At 36.3% G+C, this 20185-nt stretch overlaps 1 protein-coding gene across 4 annotated transcripts in view; it reads left to right on the top strand.

Annotated features, from left to right (window-relative positions):
• The window catches only part of VWA3A (von Willebrand factor A domain containing 3A), a 35941-nt gene extending 16606 nt beyond the window's left edge, over positions 1-19335 (top strand). The window contains exons 19-31 of one of the 4 annotated variants that reach the window (XM_062634344.1): positions 56-126; positions 1052-1210; positions 2751-2841; positions 3280-3377; positions 3529-3681; positions 4264-4372; positions 4936-5080; positions 5558-5702; positions 6708-6859; positions 7709-7835; positions 8455-8552; positions 15797-15852; positions 18330-19335. In XM_062634344.1, coding sequence (XP_062490328.1) covers positions 56-126; positions 1052-1210; positions 2751-2841; positions 3280-3377; positions 3529-3681; positions 4264-4372; positions 4936-5080; positions 5558-5702; positions 6708-6859; positions 7709-7835; positions 8455-8552; positions 15797-15852; positions 18330-18394 — 1469 coding nt within the window. In that variant the 3' untranslated portion in view covers positions 18395-19335. Of the gene's footprint in view, positions 1-55; positions 127-1051; positions 1211-2750; positions 2842-3279; positions 3378-3528; positions 3682-4263; positions 4379-4935; positions 5081-5557; positions 5703-6707; positions 6860-7708; positions 7836-8454; positions 8553-10652; positions 10716-11896; positions 12956-15796; positions 15853-18329 lie in introns of those variants that run through there. The other 3 variants (XM_062634359.1, XM_062634350.1, XM_062634368.1) reach the window with 3 other exon arrangements.
• Positions 19336-20185: the final 850 nt, after the last annotated feature.

The following is a 20185-nucleotide window of genomic DNA, read 5'->3' as shown; positions in this document are numbered from 1 at the left end:
TAAAAATTATATATTTTTACACTTAAAAGTTGATTAGCATATATTTGATTATTAGGCATCTTTGAAAGTGATGATATCACTATTATTGTGTCTGAAATGGAAAAAGCAAGCAAGTACTCCCAAAAGGTATGAATTATATATATCTCCTTAAATTCTCTGTTTCTTCAGAAAAAAATCACCAGTGTTTGTTCAGCTGACAGTGCAGAAGATTGGACAAAATGAAAATCCTTGTAAGATGGGCAGGAATGCTTGAGAGTGTGAGAATAGTCACCACAGAGTAAATATGGCCTAGAAATCAGTTGTACAATGGCACTGAAGTGATGGGTGTTGGAGTGGTTATGATTCCGTATCAAATACAAGGAGCTTACAGTTGAAGTGATTCTCCTTTTTGTTGCAAATCCTATGATGAATTCTTCTCAAATAGAATTGTTCTTTATAACTATATATATATATAAAATGTATACAGATGTATATATAAAGAAATATGTTAAAAAGTTATATATATTCTATAACAAACATAAAATATTATGTTCCTGTAAGTCACACTTCAGGGAGGGTTCATCAGTGGCACAATACCTTTGTTCAATTCCGAAATAATTGCTTTCTTAAATGTACTAGGGGTGTAGAACTAGACCGTATCTCTCTATATTATATGCCTATATATATTATATTTATAAACTATATAAAGCTATCTGAGAAAGTGACTGAGGCAGTGTACCCAGCCTGGCCATGTGGTGGTTGTGTGTTACGAAAGTGTGGTTAGAAAGATATATGCAGCGAGATCTATGTCCAGAGGTCTATACAGCTTGTTGCATGCAAGTCTGAGTCACAGAAATCTTTTGTTTAAAAAGAAGAATTGGTCGATATTTAATGGGATCTTAAAATATTTTGTTGCCATTTAATAATTGCTATTCTTGGTTTATCATCTTCCAGTTTGTTCTGGTCTTTTTATTTTTATTAAAGTAATAAATACAGAATGGCTGGCTTTGAAATGTTATTTACTTATATTTCATGTATATGAATTACTAAATGCTGTGAACTTCCATTTCAGTGTGCATTCTTAGTGGAATCCTTAAAGCAACGTTCAGTAAATCAGTCTGTTAATACATTCATACCAGAAGGAGACCCAAATGTGCTTACAAAGAAAGAGAAAAGAAGGCCACAGAAGTTGCCATCTCCTAAACCCACAGCCCTCAGTCTGGCTAGAATGGTTTGAAATGGTCCTATTTTTAATATGCTATGTGTTTTAATCAGAGATCTTACCTGCCTGTCAGATGCTGCGCTTTGTGAGAGAAGTGCTCAGGCTGAAAATTTGCAGGAATTAAAACAGCACTGTGAGGGTACCCCAAATTGACACTGTAATTTGAATTCAAAATGCTACATAAACAAAAAAATACATCTTATTAATTCCCACTAAATAATTAATTATAATGGAACAACATTGCAGTGTCTAAAATTGTCTAAATAATCCCTCTTCTGACTTTAAATATTTAGTGTTTAATGAAAACAAAGCAGAAATGTGCTTTACCGAATTACATCTATTTTTCAAGTCCTTCTAGAAAGTACTGAATTTTTTGGTATGCTGCTCATTTCCAGATAAGACAGCTGCAGCTGAGTAGCATGTCTTTGGCCACACAGAGAGCCAGCATGAAAACTAGAAATAGGATTCAGGATTTGTTTCCTGCCTGCTGTGCTGATTGCCATGGAGTTCCATTACTGAGTTTGGGATTTTGCTGATGTTTTCCTTGTTAATTTTGACTGTGTGCGCATCTGTTCTGAGTGGCTTTGCTATCTGTAATATATACAAATATCTGGTGCCAGCGCATACCACTTCAGTATAGAAACTACTAGATAAGAACTTCCTATTGCAGAGAATGTAGTTAACTTTTGACCTGGAATTTTTAGGTCTCATCTTTGAAATGGGAGTGACACCTTAAATGTAGGCATGTTCATGTGTCAAAGAACTGGTAGGTAAGCTCAAACAGGTCTTCCATGCTATTTTATCAAGACCAGTATATGCTCAACACTTCTTCACAAATGCAGGAAAAAAGTAATCACTCACAGATGTGACAACGTAGCATTTTTTTACAGGGATTAAACTTGTAGGAAACTGATACAGGTTTGTCTGTAGATGTTTGGGGATATTTCTAGTTTGTTATGTTTTATAGTATGTTATGTTGGGAGCTGGACTAGATGACATTTGAAGGTCCCTTCCAACCCAAACATTTCTATGATTCTGTTACATATAGTATGTTATTTTACATTAGATGTCAGTTACTTGAAGTCTCTATCACAGCAAAAGTCTGAGCCTAAAATAGGGTTAAACAAGTATTCATATTGTTTAACAGACTTCTTATCCCCTAGAGGGTTGACCCTAGAAATTTCTATGCCTAAAGTAAAAACAAGCGATGTCAGAGCTGAATTTCAAATATTCAGTAGAACTCTGTAGAAACTATATAACACTGCCATTACCATACTAGACTGCTCCTTCAAGTTGCAAAAATGGTCCAGACTCATCTGCCTGGAGATGTTAGTCTTTACTTTTAAGGCAGGAGATGAAATTGGCAAGAGCAATTAGAGTTACTTAACCTAGCAAGAAACAGGTCATCATGGCAAGTGCTGACTTGTCAGAAGAGCCAAGCAGGAATCAGAACAATGAAGGGTAGTTGTAGTTCTGAGTAATGACATTTTGACTGAAACACGTTTTAATTGCCTTTTCTAAAAATTATTATTACTATATGTGTTTATAGTATATTAAAGACAACCATGATGCAGAGAGAAATGCTTCCAGAAGAGTACAGGCATGGTGTCCTACTAGTGCCAAAGCAGAAATTCCACCAGGTCTGTATAGATTAGGGGCTTTTTGTCTTCGATTTGTTTTGTGGTTTGCTTAAAACACAGTATTAAATTAGGGATTTAATTGAAGTTTTTAGAAACACTTGCAATTGTAATGCTGGGGATGTGTTGGGGAATTTTTGTTTGTTTTTGTAAAGTCCTTTGAGATCTTGTGGTCAAAGCTGCTCTAAAGAAAAATAAGGATGCAGATGATTATGGAGTATTTTTTTGCAGGTGACTTTGAAAATCAGGGTTTTTTTTTTAAGTACTTTGATATATAGAAATTTTGCATTTGTTTTCAAATGCAGAACTGTGTATGAAATGCTTGTCTGTGGGGCTGGGGTTGGTTGATTGGTTTGTTTTAATCCACAGTCACATCTGAATCAAAGGCCTGTGATTTAAACCTCAAGCTCTCAATACTGCTTTCTTCATTTTCTTAACTAGGTCCAGTATACCAAAAGTATCCAAAGGTAATGTGCATAGGAAAGTCTGTTCCCTCTGTTACATTGCCAAACAAAGAGGAAATCTGTTCAAGCAGAGAGGTACTTTGCCCCTTACTAATGAAATGCCATTTGAGAATTATCCATATGAATTAATGTGAACACGTTAATTGTGATTCCTTACAATGTATTGTTACTTAATCTGTTTTACTATTTACTAGCAACCAGTTGCTTCATCTGTTTGTCTTACCAGTGGCTATCCAAGTACAGTATTAAAAAGCTTAAACTGGAATTGCCCCAACTGCTGTTTGGTCCCAGCTGTACTCACCGTCAGAAAACTGTGGCATCGCTGCACAAGAAAGTGTCAGCAAAATACTGCACAGTCTTCCCTAGTGTGGAAATTGATGTAAGCATTTGCAGACTTCATCTGCCTACATCATTGAAAGGTTTTGTGTTTAAGACAATGCATGTTGATCAGCATTTGTGGCTTGCTAGTGTGATACTCCCTTCACTCTTCCCTGGTTGTCTGTCTGAATCATGTTTCTGTTAGAAAGCTAGAGAAGGTTTCTTGTGGTGAATAAAAGATCATTTAGTATGTTTGAAGTGGAAAATGCATGGAATCTGGAGAATGCATCTCCTCTTTTCATACAGTGTGGAAAACAATTTAAAAATTTTAAGTAAAGCTTTTAAAAATTATATGTGAGTAAATACTGGAAAAATGTTGCATTGTTAGGGTTTGTGCACCACCTGGGGAGAAGCACAGAAAATTAAGTCCAGGATACTATTGCTCTATTATATCTATAAAAATGTCAGAGATAATGCAGCTGGTTCACCTCTCTAGTCAAATTTTGTTGTTCAGCTCAACTGGCTGAGATGAGAACAAGGCTTTCCTCATTTGGGTAAACCCACATAGCAACAGAGTCACAGAAATTTTTTTACGCTCTTTCATAGAAGTGAAGACAAACCCCCCAAATCTTGATTTTTCCAGGGAGTTGTGAAACATCTGCAGTTTCAACCTAAAGAACTGGAAATCTACACTGAACAACTGGAGAAAGTGTTGCGGCGATATATAGAAAGAATACAGTGGCTTCTGTCAGGTACTAGTGTGCATCTTGTGTGTAAAGCACAGTTGAAACATACATAAAATATTCTTGTCTACTGCTTATCATACAATAAATCAATATAAATCTGGACCTCAAATATAAATAAAAATATTTGGTTTTGCATTTCATTGACTTTTTAAAATGTATTTTTATGAATATAAGAACACAAGAGAATTCATTGTCTATGTAGCTGAAACATCAAGCTTGCTGTGAAATACTTAGGGCTATGATATAAACTTCTTTTTGTATGTTGTGTTCAGAAATTTAAGGTTCCTGATGTCAAAAGCTTTGTATCCATGGAATATATACAATAACATCAACAAACAAAATTAGCTTTAAAGTTTCTTTTGCTAAGAATGTGCCCTGCTGGTGAAAAGTATTTTGATCCCTCTCTTGCTTGTTGAACTACCTAGCTGCACACAGATTAGAATTTATTTTGTAGAAATATGCCTAGAATAACCCCTACAGACTAAAGATTTTACAGTATGCTCAATAAAATAGTATGTTCAATAAAATAAGCCTATGTAATGACAATTAGTTTTAATGTTCTGGCCCAGGAAGCCGAAGATTGTTTGGTACCATTTTAGAAGCAAATGTCTGTATTTTGATTGACACATCTGGTTCCATGGACCCATATTTGCCACATATCATGAAAGAACTTACCTCCCTTGTCTGGGAACAGCTGAGAAAAAATAAAGTCAGGTATGATGAACTGCTGATAAAGTCTGAAATCTGCACTACTTATTATGTCATAAGATTACTTAATAACAAATAATACAGTACTGAAAAAATACAACTAAGATATGTTGGTACATAATACACATGTGACATGAACTGCTCTTTCTGTTCTTTTTAACCAACTTTCAGTTCTGAGCTCTTTAAGGTTTGAGATTTGCCTGATGCTGTTCATCCTTTGGGCTCAGAATACCCATAGATATTCTGTTCATGCAGAATGAGATATGCTTTCTGACTCTCCTAAAGCTGAAGACTTTAATCCAGTATTAGGCTCTTGGGTTTTGTGGGGAAGAGAAGTTGGTTGGGTTTTGTGTTTGGTTTTGTTTTGTTTTTTTCCTAGTGGGTTTGCAAATTTGTTTGGTTTATTTATTTCAAAACTGGCTTATCTGAAGTGACTGATAATATTGATTAGGGTTTAATGTTGTGGGCCATCTTTCTCCTTAGGTTTAATTTGCTGAGATTTGCCGAAAATACAGAGACTTGGAAGGAGTGTCTTGTAGAGGCAACTGACAAAACATGTCACAGTGCTGTGCAGTGGGTGTCCACATTCCACGCTGATGGTAATACATGCACCCTTATGGCTTTACAGGTTAGTAAATTGTATACTACATTCTGGCAAAGACGCTGTGTCTTAGTGATATAACACTTTCATCTGACTGGTCATGGTTTAGGAAAGTTATTTGGTCAAAACATACAGCATTTTTACATGCAAAACATGAATGGATCTAGAATCAAGCCACTGTTTCTGTCCTCAAGGCTAGTAGATACTAGAATTCATTACTCATACTGAGTTTAAGAAAAATTTGAAATAACAGTAGTTGCATTAGTATTTGTTTTCAAATACTAGAGAGAGAAAATAGCTCAAAGTGATGCTAATGCACAGCTGTGGCAGTGAGATACTTGCTATGAGCCAAATGGGGATTTTAAAGAAGTGGTGTTTGCTGGAATTTCATGAGCATTGAGTACACAATCTTTGAACTTCAGTAACAGGTGAATAAACTTTTCTCCTTTAGAAATTTAGTAGTAGTAATAATTTAAAACAGAGACTGAAATAACTTCGAATTTCATGAGATTTAAAATGTTAATAAAAAAAAATGTTGCCTTAAATGCATGGTTCTTCTTTCAGACACCCTTGCAGTAAATTTTATGGAACTCATCATGAATCAAATCAAGTAGAACTGTAAGGCATGTCTGTATTAAAAAAATGTTCACAGAGTCAATTACTGTAGCAGTTTTCAGTAATACAAAAAGGCCAATTCCCAGTGACCCTGATTTGCAGACATTGAGCATCTTTAATTCTTACAAAATGTTATGCTAAAGCCTTCTGTTAGCAGTTCTCCAAAACCCGTTAATTTGCTTATTTCAAGTTTTTGGTGATGTTTTTCTTAGGAATATATTGCATTATGCTACAGATTATCTACTTGTTTATTTTTAAAATTTATACCCTTATTTTTCCATATGAAGTGAAAAGCCAACATTCATTTGATTAACGAGTGGTAAATATGAAACAATACTAAATCATTGGAATAGTGTTTTCATTCTTAACTTTTCATATAAATGTACTAATTATTTAAGCTTATTTTCTACTTTTCAGAAGGGTCTCAGTTTCCAAGGTGTAGAGGCACTGTACGTATTGACTGATGGAAAACCAGACACCAGTTACAGTCTGATTTTGACAGAAGTTGAAAGATTGAGAAAGAAACAAGCTATTAAAATTCACACTATTTCTTTTCACTGTGCAGACAGGTATATGATACTTTGCAAGAACAATAAAAACTTTAGAATTAGTTTATTGTCAAGCTGCTGGACCACATGCTCAGTTCACTGAATGGTATGGTTGTCATTTTTCAAGCCATTAAAGGGGGATGTAGTAGAGTGCTCGATACATAGAATTATTGGATCTAAGTTGAAAAAATCAACTTAAAAGTATTGTAATTATGAATATTTTGGGTTTCTTTATTTGCATATCATTTGATTAACTGGTCAGTAGCCAGTAACTATCTGTTCAGGTTATCTGATAGTGAGGGAGAAACATGTCACTTCTGATGACAAGTTGTTCTTTTGCTGTTTCTTTCCAAAGAAATCTGCTAGTTAATTGTGGATATTTTAGTGTCCCGTTTTAGGATGGAATCAGTCCTTGCAGCTTACTTGAAATTAATGGCTGTATGACTATTTTTGACTTTGCAGTGCTAGTGCTTGGGAGACAGGACTCTAAAATAATGATGTATAAATGGCAGTACAAGTGTGTGACTCTTAGCAGAGTCTCCTGGCTTTCAGTTTTCTCCCCATATGTAAAATATGAACTGCCCTTCACCTGCCAGCCTGACTTCTGGATTTCTTGATTTACTTTAAATTTTGGTTCCATTGCTACACTGAACATTGTGTCCAAAAATAGCCTGTTACGACAGCTAAGCAGTGTATATTCCACATTAACAACTGTTAATGAGAAATGATGCAGTGGTTTATAGTCATGTCCTCCAAACCATTTGTTTTGGTGTAATATTTTTTTGAGGAATTCTTAGAAAGTCTTCTTCTATTGCTGTTGCTTTCAAAGAAATAATTTTCCTTAGTAACTTAGTACTTTGTTGTTAACAGAGGAGCTAATGAATTTCTGAAGAAGCTTGCTTCCCAAACAGGAGGGCGCTACCACTGCAGTTTTGGAGATGTGGATGGACAATTAGCAGCACACAGAATGTTGGCAGAGGGGTTTGATGATGAAGATGTATGTTAAATGGATTGGTTTTGTTGGGTTTGGTTTTGCTTCATTTCAGCTTAGTTCTTTACTAATAGTCACACTTCATTTGAAAAGGAAAAATCATGAGAAAAATAAATAGAAGATTCATAAGATACTTCACATTGAAACTGAAAGGAGACTTTTGAATATCTGGCTTTGCCTCTCTGCTAGCTGCCTTGGCCAGGTGATGAAACCCATGAAAGAATTACACAATGCAGCATAGATTTTGAAAGAGAAGCAAAAAAACCCAATAATAATCTTGCATTTGGACACTGTGGATTTTAAGTTAACTTTAGCTTTTACTGTGCCTTCTTAGCCTTGCTATCTTGTATTTCATTTATGTAATTGTAAAGTCCTTACACTGTTTGTAGCACTTCAGTTCTGCAGCAGGAAACCTCGGGGATTGCCAGAGCAGAAGAATATGTTAGTGAACAGAACCATGTTCAATCCAAAGTTGCTCTACTCTCCCCTTTTAAGACCAAGACTTTCTCTGCAAGTAGATAGGAGGAGGGAGATTGATAGTTTAGGCTCAGGTAATTAAGTTGGTAGAACTTGAAAATAATAAATAGGTGCAAAATAAAGAAGAATATTTTAATTCTGTTTTCAGGATCCAGTTTTCCCGTACTTTGAAGGAGATGATTTAAAGAAGCTTACTCAAGAAGTAGCAAAAGCTAGAGGTTTCTTAAAGCAGGCAAAATCTTTGAGGTATTAAGAATTTTTCAGTAATTGCTTTTGTATTTCATGAAAGGAAGACAACAATATATGACTTTGTGTCTGATATTTAAAAAGGAGTCACTGTTTCTTTCCTTGTGCTGTCAATTTTAGTGGGTTTTTTGAGGCTTAGAAATGATATGCAAGGAAGAGGGACTTAGTTTTAAGGTTTTACAGGATTAGCTGCCATCATAGTAGAGGATCTGAGCAGATTCTAACGTATTAAAATTCAGGGCTGTTGTTTTCTCAGTTATTCCTCCATTTCTTGCATCAAAGCGAAATTACATTAAGCTGTTCCTCTCCTTCCTTAGTTCTCTCATCTGCCAGATCAATGTGTTTCTCTTTGCATGGATTATTAAAAGAGAAAATTGTCTCTTGTGATGTAATGTTCTTTTTAGTACCTCTTTTACCTCTTCCTTTTTTTTATGACTTCTTACTTAGAAATACAAGTTGCTTTCATTTTCCAAAATCTTTTTGGGCTCATCCTGATTTATCTAACTGCATCATCGTCTATTCTCTCTCTGCTAGAGCTATATTCTCTGCATGGAATAGTGTGAGATCTTTCTTCTGTTGTCAGACAATCCCTTCTCAAACCATTTACTTTTCAAGTTACCATCAGTCTCCCTTTCTTTTTGCCCTAAAGACCTGTACATTTTCTACTAGCCTTTTTCCTGGGAAGATTCCCTAAATCTTCCACTTCACTTCTCTTATATTTCCTGAAGCATCTGACAAATTAATTTTTCTCAGAAAGATCTCATCTCTCAATCTCAGACTTTTTCTGCTTTCCTAAATAATTTGACTCTCCTTTTCCTTTCCCTGTTAAGTCTCAAGCCTACCGGAATAATTTGTTCTGTTACAGAATCATAGAATAGTTAGGGCTGGAAAGGACCTTAAGATCACCTAGTTCCAACCCCCCTGCCATGGGCAGGGACACCTCACACTAGACCTTGTCACCCAAGGCCCTGTCCAGCCTGGCCCTGAACATTGCTGTGGATGGAGCATTTACCACTTCTTTGGGCAGCTTGTTCTAGTGCCTCACCACCCTCACAGGAAAGAACTTCTTCCTTATAACTAGTCTGAACTTCCCCTGTTTAAGTTTAAACCCATTACCCCTTGTCCTATCACAGCAGTCTGTGATGAAGAGTCCCTCTCTGGCATCCTTGTTGGCCCCCTTCAGATCCTGGAAAGCTGCTATGAGGTCTCCATGCAGCCTTCTCTTCTCCAGGCTGAACAGCCCCAACTTTCTCAGCCTGTCTTTATATGGGAGGTGCTCCAGTCCCCCGATCATCCTCGTGGCCCTTGCCTGGACTTGCTCCAACAGTTCCATATCCTTCTTATGTTGAGGACACGAGAGCTGCACACAGCAGTCCAAGTGGGGTCTCACGATAACAGAAGGGGAGTGTCACCTCCTTTGACCTGCTGGTTATGCTTCATTTGATCCAGCCAAGGATACAGTTGACTTTCTGGGCTGTGAGTGCACAATGTGTCTTCCCCTTTCCTTCTTTACTGTAATTTTTAACTCCCTTCTTTCTGCATAGAATAAGAACATGGTGCCAACACTCCTTAGGTTTGTCTCCCTTTCTTTTCTTTTCCTCATCTTCTCTTCAGCATCCTCCCTCAACATGAGGTTTCCTTTTCCGTTAGCCATCGTATAACAGGTAACAGTAAAATGTGATGCCAGGCAGAAGTATGCCAGTGGACTCTAATGTGCTAGTTTCCTGGAAGCAGCATAGCCCTGCTGGCACTGCATGCCATCTGTATCTCAGCAGTCTGAATTAGCTCGGATTGCACACCATTCCATGCTGCTTCTGGTATAATTCAGAGTTAGTTCTGATACCTGCCTAGAGCTGGAGTAAAGGACAGTTAAATTGTATCATCCTACCATTCATTGTTACACTTCCAAAATGCTAATCCAAAACCAGAAAGTACCATTTCAATAGTAATAGCAGGCAAAAAAGCTTTAAAATGCAATATGTCTCCTTAATGAAAATATTTTCTGTCACACAAGTACATGGCTAAACAAAGATACGAAGGCACTATATGTCTCTGTGAAAAGCTGTGTAATTCTTTAGATTTTGTTTTTCTTTCAAACAGGTTATTACTTCAAAAATGGTATATAAACCAAAAGGACAATTCTGGCTTTTAAAAAATGCTCAGGTAAATACCACAAATAGGTGATAGTTTATGTATTTCAGTAGAAGGATAATATCTCATAACCCTAATGTAAAATATATTAATTTCCAGCAGTGACTTTCTGCAAAGTTGAAAACATTTGTAATGATTTTAGCTCTTAGCTGAGCTAGCCCACAGTGTAGCTTTGTACACAAAGAACAGTTCAAAGGGAACTATGTCGTAAAAGTAGGAAGGGAAATGTGTATTTGTAGTTATTAATGGTTTAGCTCTTTCAAAGAGCAAACAGCTAAGCACATGAGAGGGTTAGGACCAGATGTAATGGCTGTAATAACTGTTGTTACATGGGATGCATGATTTATCAGTTAAATGAACAAGGCTGATTGAAAAAGCCCCCACAAATAGTAAAGACAGTCTCAGCAAACACAGAACTATTGTTACAAAGTTGTGGGAGAAGCAGCTGGACAAATTAAACCTCTGGCAGAGCCAACCTGCTTTAAAAATTACAGGAAAAGAGATACTGCTGGATGGAAGTACTTTTCTCAGCATTAAGCAAGACGGAAGCATTTGTCACAGAGCTGTTTGGGAGGAAAAAGTAGGCATGCAGACAACTACAGAGAGTTACTCTAGAGAACTTAGGCCTGCCAAGATACTCATCAAAGAACTGGGTAAGGCAGAGATGTAGTGAGACTGGTTTTCAAATTCTTATTTCTATAGATGAGGTTTGTATTTTGGTTTATAATCATTGCCCAGTCATTCAAAGAGAAAGGAAAAAATACTTAGACCCACTGGTTAAGAATGCTTGCTTTCTTCCTGGAGAATGGAATCTGGAGCCTGGTCAGGTATGTGCAGAATTCAGCACATAAAGGCTGATCACTAGAGAGAGGTGCTTGGAGAGGATACAGATATATAATCACCCTGTAGTAGCAAGAAAGTTGTTACAGGCATATAGAGACAGAGGCTACTTTTCCATGGCCATCTCTTTCAACCTTCCAAGGTAAACTATTGCTTGTAGAGTGTATAGAAAGACATACTTGTAGAATGATTAAATTAAATATTTCCTTACATGTAAGTAAGGAAAACTGAAAGTTAATCAAGTTAATTTATACAAGTTTTCCATTACCATTTTGCTAAGGGTAATGGTGAGCCTATGCAGTTTATGTATTTTGAATTGTATTTTTAAAACTATTCATGTGCTTGACTTGTAGGATTAAATTTTAGATGAAGAAAAGATGGAAGAAGTTTGGAGTGGTACCACTAGCCTGCTTCCTTTCAGAGTGTGCTTAAAGCTTACAGCTTCAAGGAGAAAGAGGGAAGATGTATTCTTTGTTGTCTCAGCTTCTGGAAGAAGTTACAGATAAGTGCTGCTGACTTTGTAGGACTCAAAGTAAATCAAGCCCTGAACACTAAAGGCTTATGTTTAAACATATGTAAGAGGATATTTTTCAATATAACTAATGCAAATTTTAAAAGTGTATGTGTATTTCTAATGTAATTAGTAGTTATGCAGGGTCACAGCTTTTGTTTCTCTTCTATTCTGCTGCATCATACTAATAATTGCTTCAATCAGTGGTATGGCCAAGATAACTTTTTTGGCAGTTGGTTTGAGACTTCTTTGCTGGTGCTCATTATCCCTAACAGATGGGACAGGTGGCTGTGATACTAGAAAGAGAATTCTTTGTGCCAGTTTTGTGTCAGAAGTCTAAGAAATAACCTTAGTGCAGAAAAAAGGCTTGGATTGAACGTTTTTGCCAAAGAAGTTTGCTCATATTTATTTCACCACATTGTTCCTTGTGTTGGCAGTAGAGAAAGATTTAGAGTTGGTAGCTGAGAAATCATCAGACATACAAATAAGCAATATCTTGTTGCTGATAAAGCCTGGTTATATTTGTATAACCAGACACTGGCAGTCTTCTAAGCAATTTTGTTAGGTTCTTATATGTTTCCTGTCCTAAAAAGATTAAAAATGTTTGCTAGTACCATATAAGAAAATGAAGTTTAACCTAACTACAGTGATAAAGCATATATTTTTCTAGTTGATTTATAAATATGAAATGCACTTTGCTTTTTTACTGAGAAACTCTGCAATGACAGCTCATTGCTATTTTGTAGATGTTTACTGTTGTCTTTTAGAGGGTTAAGAGTTCATCTCATTTGTTTAATGTATGTAATATTTAATAAAAATGGATTCAGACTGCAAAATTCAGACACTTGATCTGAATTTGTTTAGGAGCCATTTGCATGTCTGAGTGCCAGCTGATGGGAATGAATGGGATGTACCTTCATATGGACGATATCTTTTATGTCCCTCCATCTGTTTTATCTCCCTAAGGAATTAAAAATTTTCTACCATAAAAGGCTCTTTTTAGTGTTGTATGTTTTGCAGCAGCTGACTCCCGCATTCCATGTTAGTACCAGCCTACTGTGGACTACTGCGTTTAAAATGGTGTTTTGTGCTATGCAACATCACGTCTTGTGGCATATATGTTAGCATATATGTTGGTACATGTGTAACTATTGAGATGCTTTGATATGAAAATGTTAATTGTAAATAGGATCATTACATTTTCATTTGGGGTATGTAAATATTAAATGATGAAATATACTTGTGCAGGTATGTTAAATTACATCAGAGACTTCCTGTGAAATAAGATAATGCACATGTCAGATTTTGCAAATGTGGATAAGCATCAGAATCTGTGTTGTTTAGACTGCATTCTGACAAACTTCTCATTTACAGCCTTTTGTTTTTCCCTGTGTAATATTTGGTGTTCAGAGATTTTACTCATTCAAAACACAGTGTCTCTGTAGACTGATCATCAGTGCATCTATCCTAAATTCATGGCAACCTACACTAATGCTCACCCCATCACTCAGCTGTTCTGGTGTAGACTGGTCATTTGTTTCTGTGGGTAGAGCATAGCAAGTTTCTCTGGTTCCCTTCAGCATGCTCCCAGACTTGCAGAAGGTGTTAGGAATTCAGGAATCTTCTCTTTGCTGGTGGTGTGAGCTCAAGGGGGTTTTAAGTTCAAGAAAAATGCAACTGAAAAGCAAGGAACAAATGTTGATGTTAGAATTTGTGTAACCACAGAAGCTATGAAATAGTTGGATGTTACAGTATTTAGCCATTACATCCTGTTCTTAATTTCTTTGCAAGTGTTTCCAGGCTGTGCAGCCTGTCTCTGTGCTTCTGAAGCCTTTGTCTTGCTTGACAGGCTGCTGAGTCCTGCTATCTATTCAGAGCAGCTCCTTCCTTTAAAATATAGTTTCTGTCTCCTAGAAACTCCCATCCTACCTGCTCCTGTCAGTTTTAAGGAGATGGTTCAGTTCTGATGGCCTGACTAGTTGAGTGCTCTGTTTATGACTTTCAATGTTGGTCTGTCAGGTATATGTCATTTGCTTCCTGGAATGTATTCACTGTATTCATGATATAATAAAAGAGGAGTTTTGCAATTAACAAAGATACATATTTTTTCTGGCAGGTTGTTTGTAAGTCGTGTCATTGCTATGACTCACTGAATATGTTGATTTGCATGCAATGAATTAAACAGCCAAACAGTTGCCCTTGAAGTATGTGTTCTGCCGCCTATCAGGAGAGTGCTGTTTTTGCAGCAAGAATGGGTAACTGTGAATAGCTTTCAGTTAGAATCATAAATTCTGCCCAGAATTTGGTAGGTAGATTAGGCTGACCTTGTAAGCCACAGTTTATATGCTTTCAATGATTTGGGCTGCCTTTGTCATTGTGACCACAGTTTATCTGGTACCAAAACTCTTCCTTAACAGAGAAATAACTAGCAAACAACAAATCTCTCTTAGAAGCTTTTTTCTTTTTCCTACTTTGAAAGTTCTGAAGCTTATGTTAAAAATTTCTGGGTTAATAACAGTAGAGATGAATGGATATTTGTAAATTAAACTTGGTAGAAACTATCACAAGTTTTTAAATGGTATCTGTTTGGCATAGTGCAAAACAGATCCTAGTCTTCCATCCATCCTAAGTTGTCTCCCATCCTTTTGTAACTCCTCCAATGTTTTTTTAGGTGTGAAAACAAGCCATGTAGTAGTCATGATGATTTGTACTTCTCTCTTCCTGTGCAATAACTGTTAGAAAACCTTTAAATTAAAATGAAACCTATTAGGATTGGTCTTCAATAATCTTTTTAAAGCCCATGTATATATATAGCTCCTGTGGCTTCCTTGTTTCCTCTGCGATTCCTATATGTAAGAAACCAAGCTGTCATCCCTGCTCATTATATAGAAACATGCTTTTATTCAATACAAGTTAATGCAGTATTTTTATTTATGATGCATTTGTTTTCCTTCCCTTCAAATATTGCATAAACTGTCTCCTTTTCTAGCCAGACCTGGGAGAGAGCTGATAAAGGGCATATTCATTGTTGCTATGAGAAGTTGCTTTGTTTCTTCCTGTGATTCCACCCTGACGTGGCAGTGCAGTCTCACAGTTATCATTTCATTTGACCTGTAAATAAGTCTGTGCAGCATGCAAAGCAACTAGGAATGTAGAGTAAATGAGAACAACATAACTGGAAAAGCATTTTAGATGACACATTCCAAGGCTGTGCTTTGAAGTGTTTGTGTGTGCTTTATTCCTCCCATGAGGGAATGGTGAAATATGCAGAATCCTTACACAAATAAATACACAAAGACATAGGAAAAAGGAAGGAATAGATTGAGGATGTTTATGTATGTTAACGAAGAACTGAGGGATTTAAGGAGAAAAGGAAAAACACATCTAAAGTGCTAGATAATTTTGGTTTTAGAAACACTGTATCTGGTAGTATTAAAAAGAAAAAGCCTTTAACAGATGACTGGATATAAGAAAAACAGAAAAAGCAAAATATCTTCTCTACTAAATGTACTTTTGGAACTTTGTTAGTATTATATTAAACAGAAATGTGTAATTAAATTGTTATACAGAGAAGAATTCTTTACAAGAGGTACTGAAATGCATGGTGATGAATGCTTAGTATCTTTCTGTAATGAAAAAATGAGAGGGAGCTTACTGCCCAAAGGATCTTAACGTAGTCCTAGCATACAGTTGTTGTTTTGCTGTATTAAGCATCGAAAATATGCCTTTTGTCCAATAACAGGAATAAGGATCTGCATCTTCTTTTCCCTTCTGGCATGCACTTACAGTGTGACATGGGTAAGTTGTTTTGCCTCTGTATCTTACTTTTCTAATTTAGCAAAGAATACGAAGAACATTGTGTTACGTAAAGTATTTAATGTTGCATTTGAGCAATGCATACTTGGGGTATGCAAATTAAATCTGTTGTTGCATTAATATTGTGTTGGGGAAATCTTTTAAGGACAACTTCATTCCTTAGAAATATTTGATATGGGCCAATATTTAGCATTTGATTGTATGAAAAGTAAATATTCTTAAGTGTCCTTTTCCAAATTCAGATCCCATGATTTCTCTTTTTGAAGCAAAAATTCTAAGCACAGTGAGATATGTTGTTTAGAAGAGAGTTCCATTATTTTCCATTAACATTGCAAGGCCTTCTGATTTAAATGCTTTTTAACATTTTCTGTCATCTCTTACTTAAAATGTGAATATCTTACTATTGTGACTTCAGGTCTCTCAGCTCTCTGGTTTAGACTCAGTCCTTGTTAGGAGGATGATTGTTTTTGTAGTCACAAAGAGCTAAATACTTTTAGTCAAAAGTACTTACACCCTACAACAGATATGTTCAGACTTCTTTGGGGTTGCAGAGAGCATCAGCTCTCTGGTATGCTATCCAAACAAGTCTCACCACTATGAGTTCATACGGTTGCATCAGTACATATGATTGGGCATCTGGATGTGAACAAGTGCATAAGGAGATCTACAAACACATGATGAGCTTAAACAACTCTACTAATTTACAGCTTGGATATAGAATTTTTAATAAGAGAGATGATATTTTTATGCTACACTTATTTCAGCAAAATCCTATCTTTGAGATAGCTTTAAAAGAGAGCTTAGTCTCTTAAGCTTTTCTGCTGTTCTTATGCCCTTGGGCACTGTAGAACATCCCATCCTGCCTATGACTCATGCCAAACATCCGGCTGTCATTTTAACTCGGACCTCTGGCTAGCTTTTCATGCTTTGGTTAAGGCTTCTTTCTGAATAGTGTCTTCCACAGAATTAAAACCCCTCATCCAGGTTTGCATTACCTCACAGCTGGAATATTGCTCCTGTTCTGTGACCTGAAATGCACACCTATGAAGTTAATGGGACATGCTGAATGAAAGGGCCAAAGACCCAGTCTCCACACATGTGTCTTCTTGGTCATGGTCTGGACCTCCTCACTGTGGTCCAGTACCCAGCACTGGAGCCCATAGAATTAGCATAGGAATGAGTCTTTTCCTTTGTATGCCGGAGAACAGGTAGTGTCTTCTCTTTTTTATGCCAAGTTCTTCTTACTCAATTCAGATTTATCAGTGCATCTATCAGCTTGTGATTTCAAACTAACTCATGTAAGCTTACTAGGTTCCTCTGTGAAACAGTGCAATGACATTTCAACATGGCTTTACAGTCTGGATATGAGTAACATTTTGATAAGCTGACATAACATTTCAGAAATGTGGGCCTTCTCCATGAAATAAAGAAGTAAACTCGCTGACACCTTCCTGTTGTATTTTATGCAGTCATCTCCTAGAAGCACTGGATATTTTATTTTGGTGTACCTACATGAGCTGAGTGATTTTAGAAGAAAAAGTAGAAAAGGGCTGTATAGAGTGATTCAAGACCAAAAGCAAGTTTAAATCCTGATTTAACAGCTTTTCTTGCAACTTCAGCTTCTGTTTCTTTCAAATGGACTTAGCAGGATACAGCGAATGACATAAGGCTACCTCTCTCCTTCATTAAAGATAGGAGAATAAGTGTAACAGGAGAGGTACAAAATACCAGTTCTGAAAGCTCTTCTGAGGTGTTTCCTCTTGGCTAAGGTGGAACCTAAAGCCAACTTAAAATGCTCTTTGCTGATTTTCACTGAGCAGTGAGGTATCGATATGCTATGAATAAGCTGCCAACAGCTTTGACTTGTGCGGGACTTCTGTAGTAGTCCAGAGACAGAACAGCTACTTTCTTTCTCCGATTCAATAGTAAAATCTATCAGTGCTGTGGACAGCTCGTAACAGAGAATTTGGTATTCTTGGGGTTTTATTCAGCTGGGTTTTCACTTACCTGGCAATCTGAGAATTAACTTGACAGGTTCAAAGGTTCTAGTCCTAATGCAGACTACAGGAACTTAAATACATAACATGTTATGCTAATATATATTTGCCTAAGTGTCAGCTTGAGTTCTTGTCATCAGCACATGAACATTAAATTACATTTAAATGTCAAAGTCACCTGTGAACTTGAGATATTTCTAACATGCGAACACTTAAAATTGTAGTCACTTAGATTTGGGAGTGTTTCTTTAGCATCTTAACTACTGCTTTGAGACCTAATTTTAGACACACCCACTTTATAAAGTTGGCTTTGATTTCTCATTGTTTAATTTGCAAAAGGATATGTGTTTTAAACATCTTAGGATTACAGAACTTCTATAATTATTAATCATTTAATTCATTATTAATTTTAAATGCATTATTTAATAGTACATCACCTTTTCCTGTTCTGTTGTGCACCAGTTAGTTTGCTGCATTCACTTCATCAATCTTGGAAGCCAGAGAACAGCTCTTGTACCTACAGTTAAGTCTCTTTGCAAATACATAATTGGGTTGGGGATGAAGATAGAAAACTCAGGGTGAAAGTGCTAAGTGCCACTGCCGAACAAGATTTTATGTTTCTTCTCTTTATTCAAATTTAGATTGAAAACTGCAGGTAAAAGGAGACTGTGCTCTTAGATGAGATGTATCTCACCAAAGATTCACACAACTGTGAGAGAGGTTTACTTTTAAGCATTAGTGTTAAGAATTTCTTTCCTGTTTTCTTTAGTTAAGAACCCTTTTCTCTGTGCTTTGTAAAAACAGTGTGAGATGTTTCAGTAATCTAGTACAACATATCTACAGAATGATGGCACCAATAGTATATTTGTGTTGTCTAGCATCTTATCAATACTTCTACAAGGTAAGAGATACCATCCTACTTAGAAGGGTCTCATGTGGAGAAAACATTTCCTTTTTCCTGAAAAGGAGCATAAATTATATACACATTAAGCCCTGCCCTCTTTTGGCTCCCAGCCCAGCCACCAACTACAAAGGAGCAGGAACAGCAAAAGGGCCTGAGCACACGTGAACATTTCTGTTTGTCTGAGAGTACTGGATGTCCTTGTGTTACTAATTGTCCAGGAAAGAGAAATCTCACCATCATACTTGGACAGGAAGGACTGGGAGAACGCTGACATCCAGGATTCTACGAAGGGTACTTACCTACTTCTTTAGCTGTTTTTAAAAACCTGAAATGTTTGAGTCTAACTCTTTATGGAAGTAACTTGTGCGTATCTTATATTTGAAATGACAGTAGGGGAGCTAAGAGCAACACACACAGCATGCACTGTGTAACTATGCTCATCATGCAGAATACATTAATAAATCAGAATAGCTCCATAAATTTAGAGAAACAAGGAAGTTAGTGATTCTGGAAATAAGTATTTTCTTACAGTAAATTATTTACATTCAAAATTTGATTATAATTTTCAAATTCCATGAAGCAGATTAGTATATTGATGCTATTAGTGCTTTTTAAGAAGGACATTTCTGGTAAAATCTTTAAACTTTTTAATACAACTTCCATCTTACTTAAAATTTAAGGAGATATTAATAAGTATTCAAATATATGCCATTTTCAGATACATCTTTTTATGATGTGTGTCACAAGCTTGACCTTAGTATATAAAACCGTGCATTTTCACAGAAAACAAGGCAAAATATTTTACATGTCTTAACTACTGTGCAGCATAATCCAGAGATGCCAGTTTAAATTTCATTGACTGAACAAGAAAGCTTACTTGTTTTAGTTTTATTATGTTATTTCTAGTTTAAATTTTGTTTGGAAATGTGGATTACTTTTCACTTTTGAAATGTCAGGATGTTTTTCAACATAAGGAGCTCATATCTTTTCCACCATGTTATGCCATTCAGCTCACTGAATGTAGTGAGCTGACATTGGTGTTAAAACTGCCTCACAGTCTGGAGGATCTGGTACTTACTTCCTTGTGTCTGAAAGCTAAAAAATGTGTAAAATAAGAAATATATCACAAACTAAACTATATAAAAAAAAAAACAAAACCGTAACTAAGCAACGGCAAAACCAGTCTGCAATCTTGTGTACTGTAGGCTGCATTTTCTGTTGCTTTTCCAGTATTTTTAAATCACCCTGGAAGTGATGCAGCTACCAGTTACCAGTTTTTGCATAATCTCTTTTGAAGACTGGTATAAAAGACTGAGAGCTAACTATGCTTATATACCTAAGCTAAGCAGTCCAGCTGGTGAAAAATGGTGTACTCTCATGTGTGGGGATGTTGCTATAAGGACCCACTCCAACT

This window comes from Pezoporus occidentalis, unplaced genomic scaffold, assembly GCF_034315485.1.
Source record: "Pezoporus occidentalis ecotype Australia unplaced genomic scaffold, CSIRO_AGI_Poc_V1 ctg113, whole genome shotgun sequence".
In the NCBI taxonomy this organism is placed as follows: domain Eukaryota; kingdom Metazoa; phylum Chordata; class Aves; order Psittaciformes; family Psittacidae; genus Pezoporus; species Pezoporus occidentalis.
Note: the sequence above shows the minus strand (reverse complement) of the source record. Positions and strands in the feature narration are given on the sequence as shown.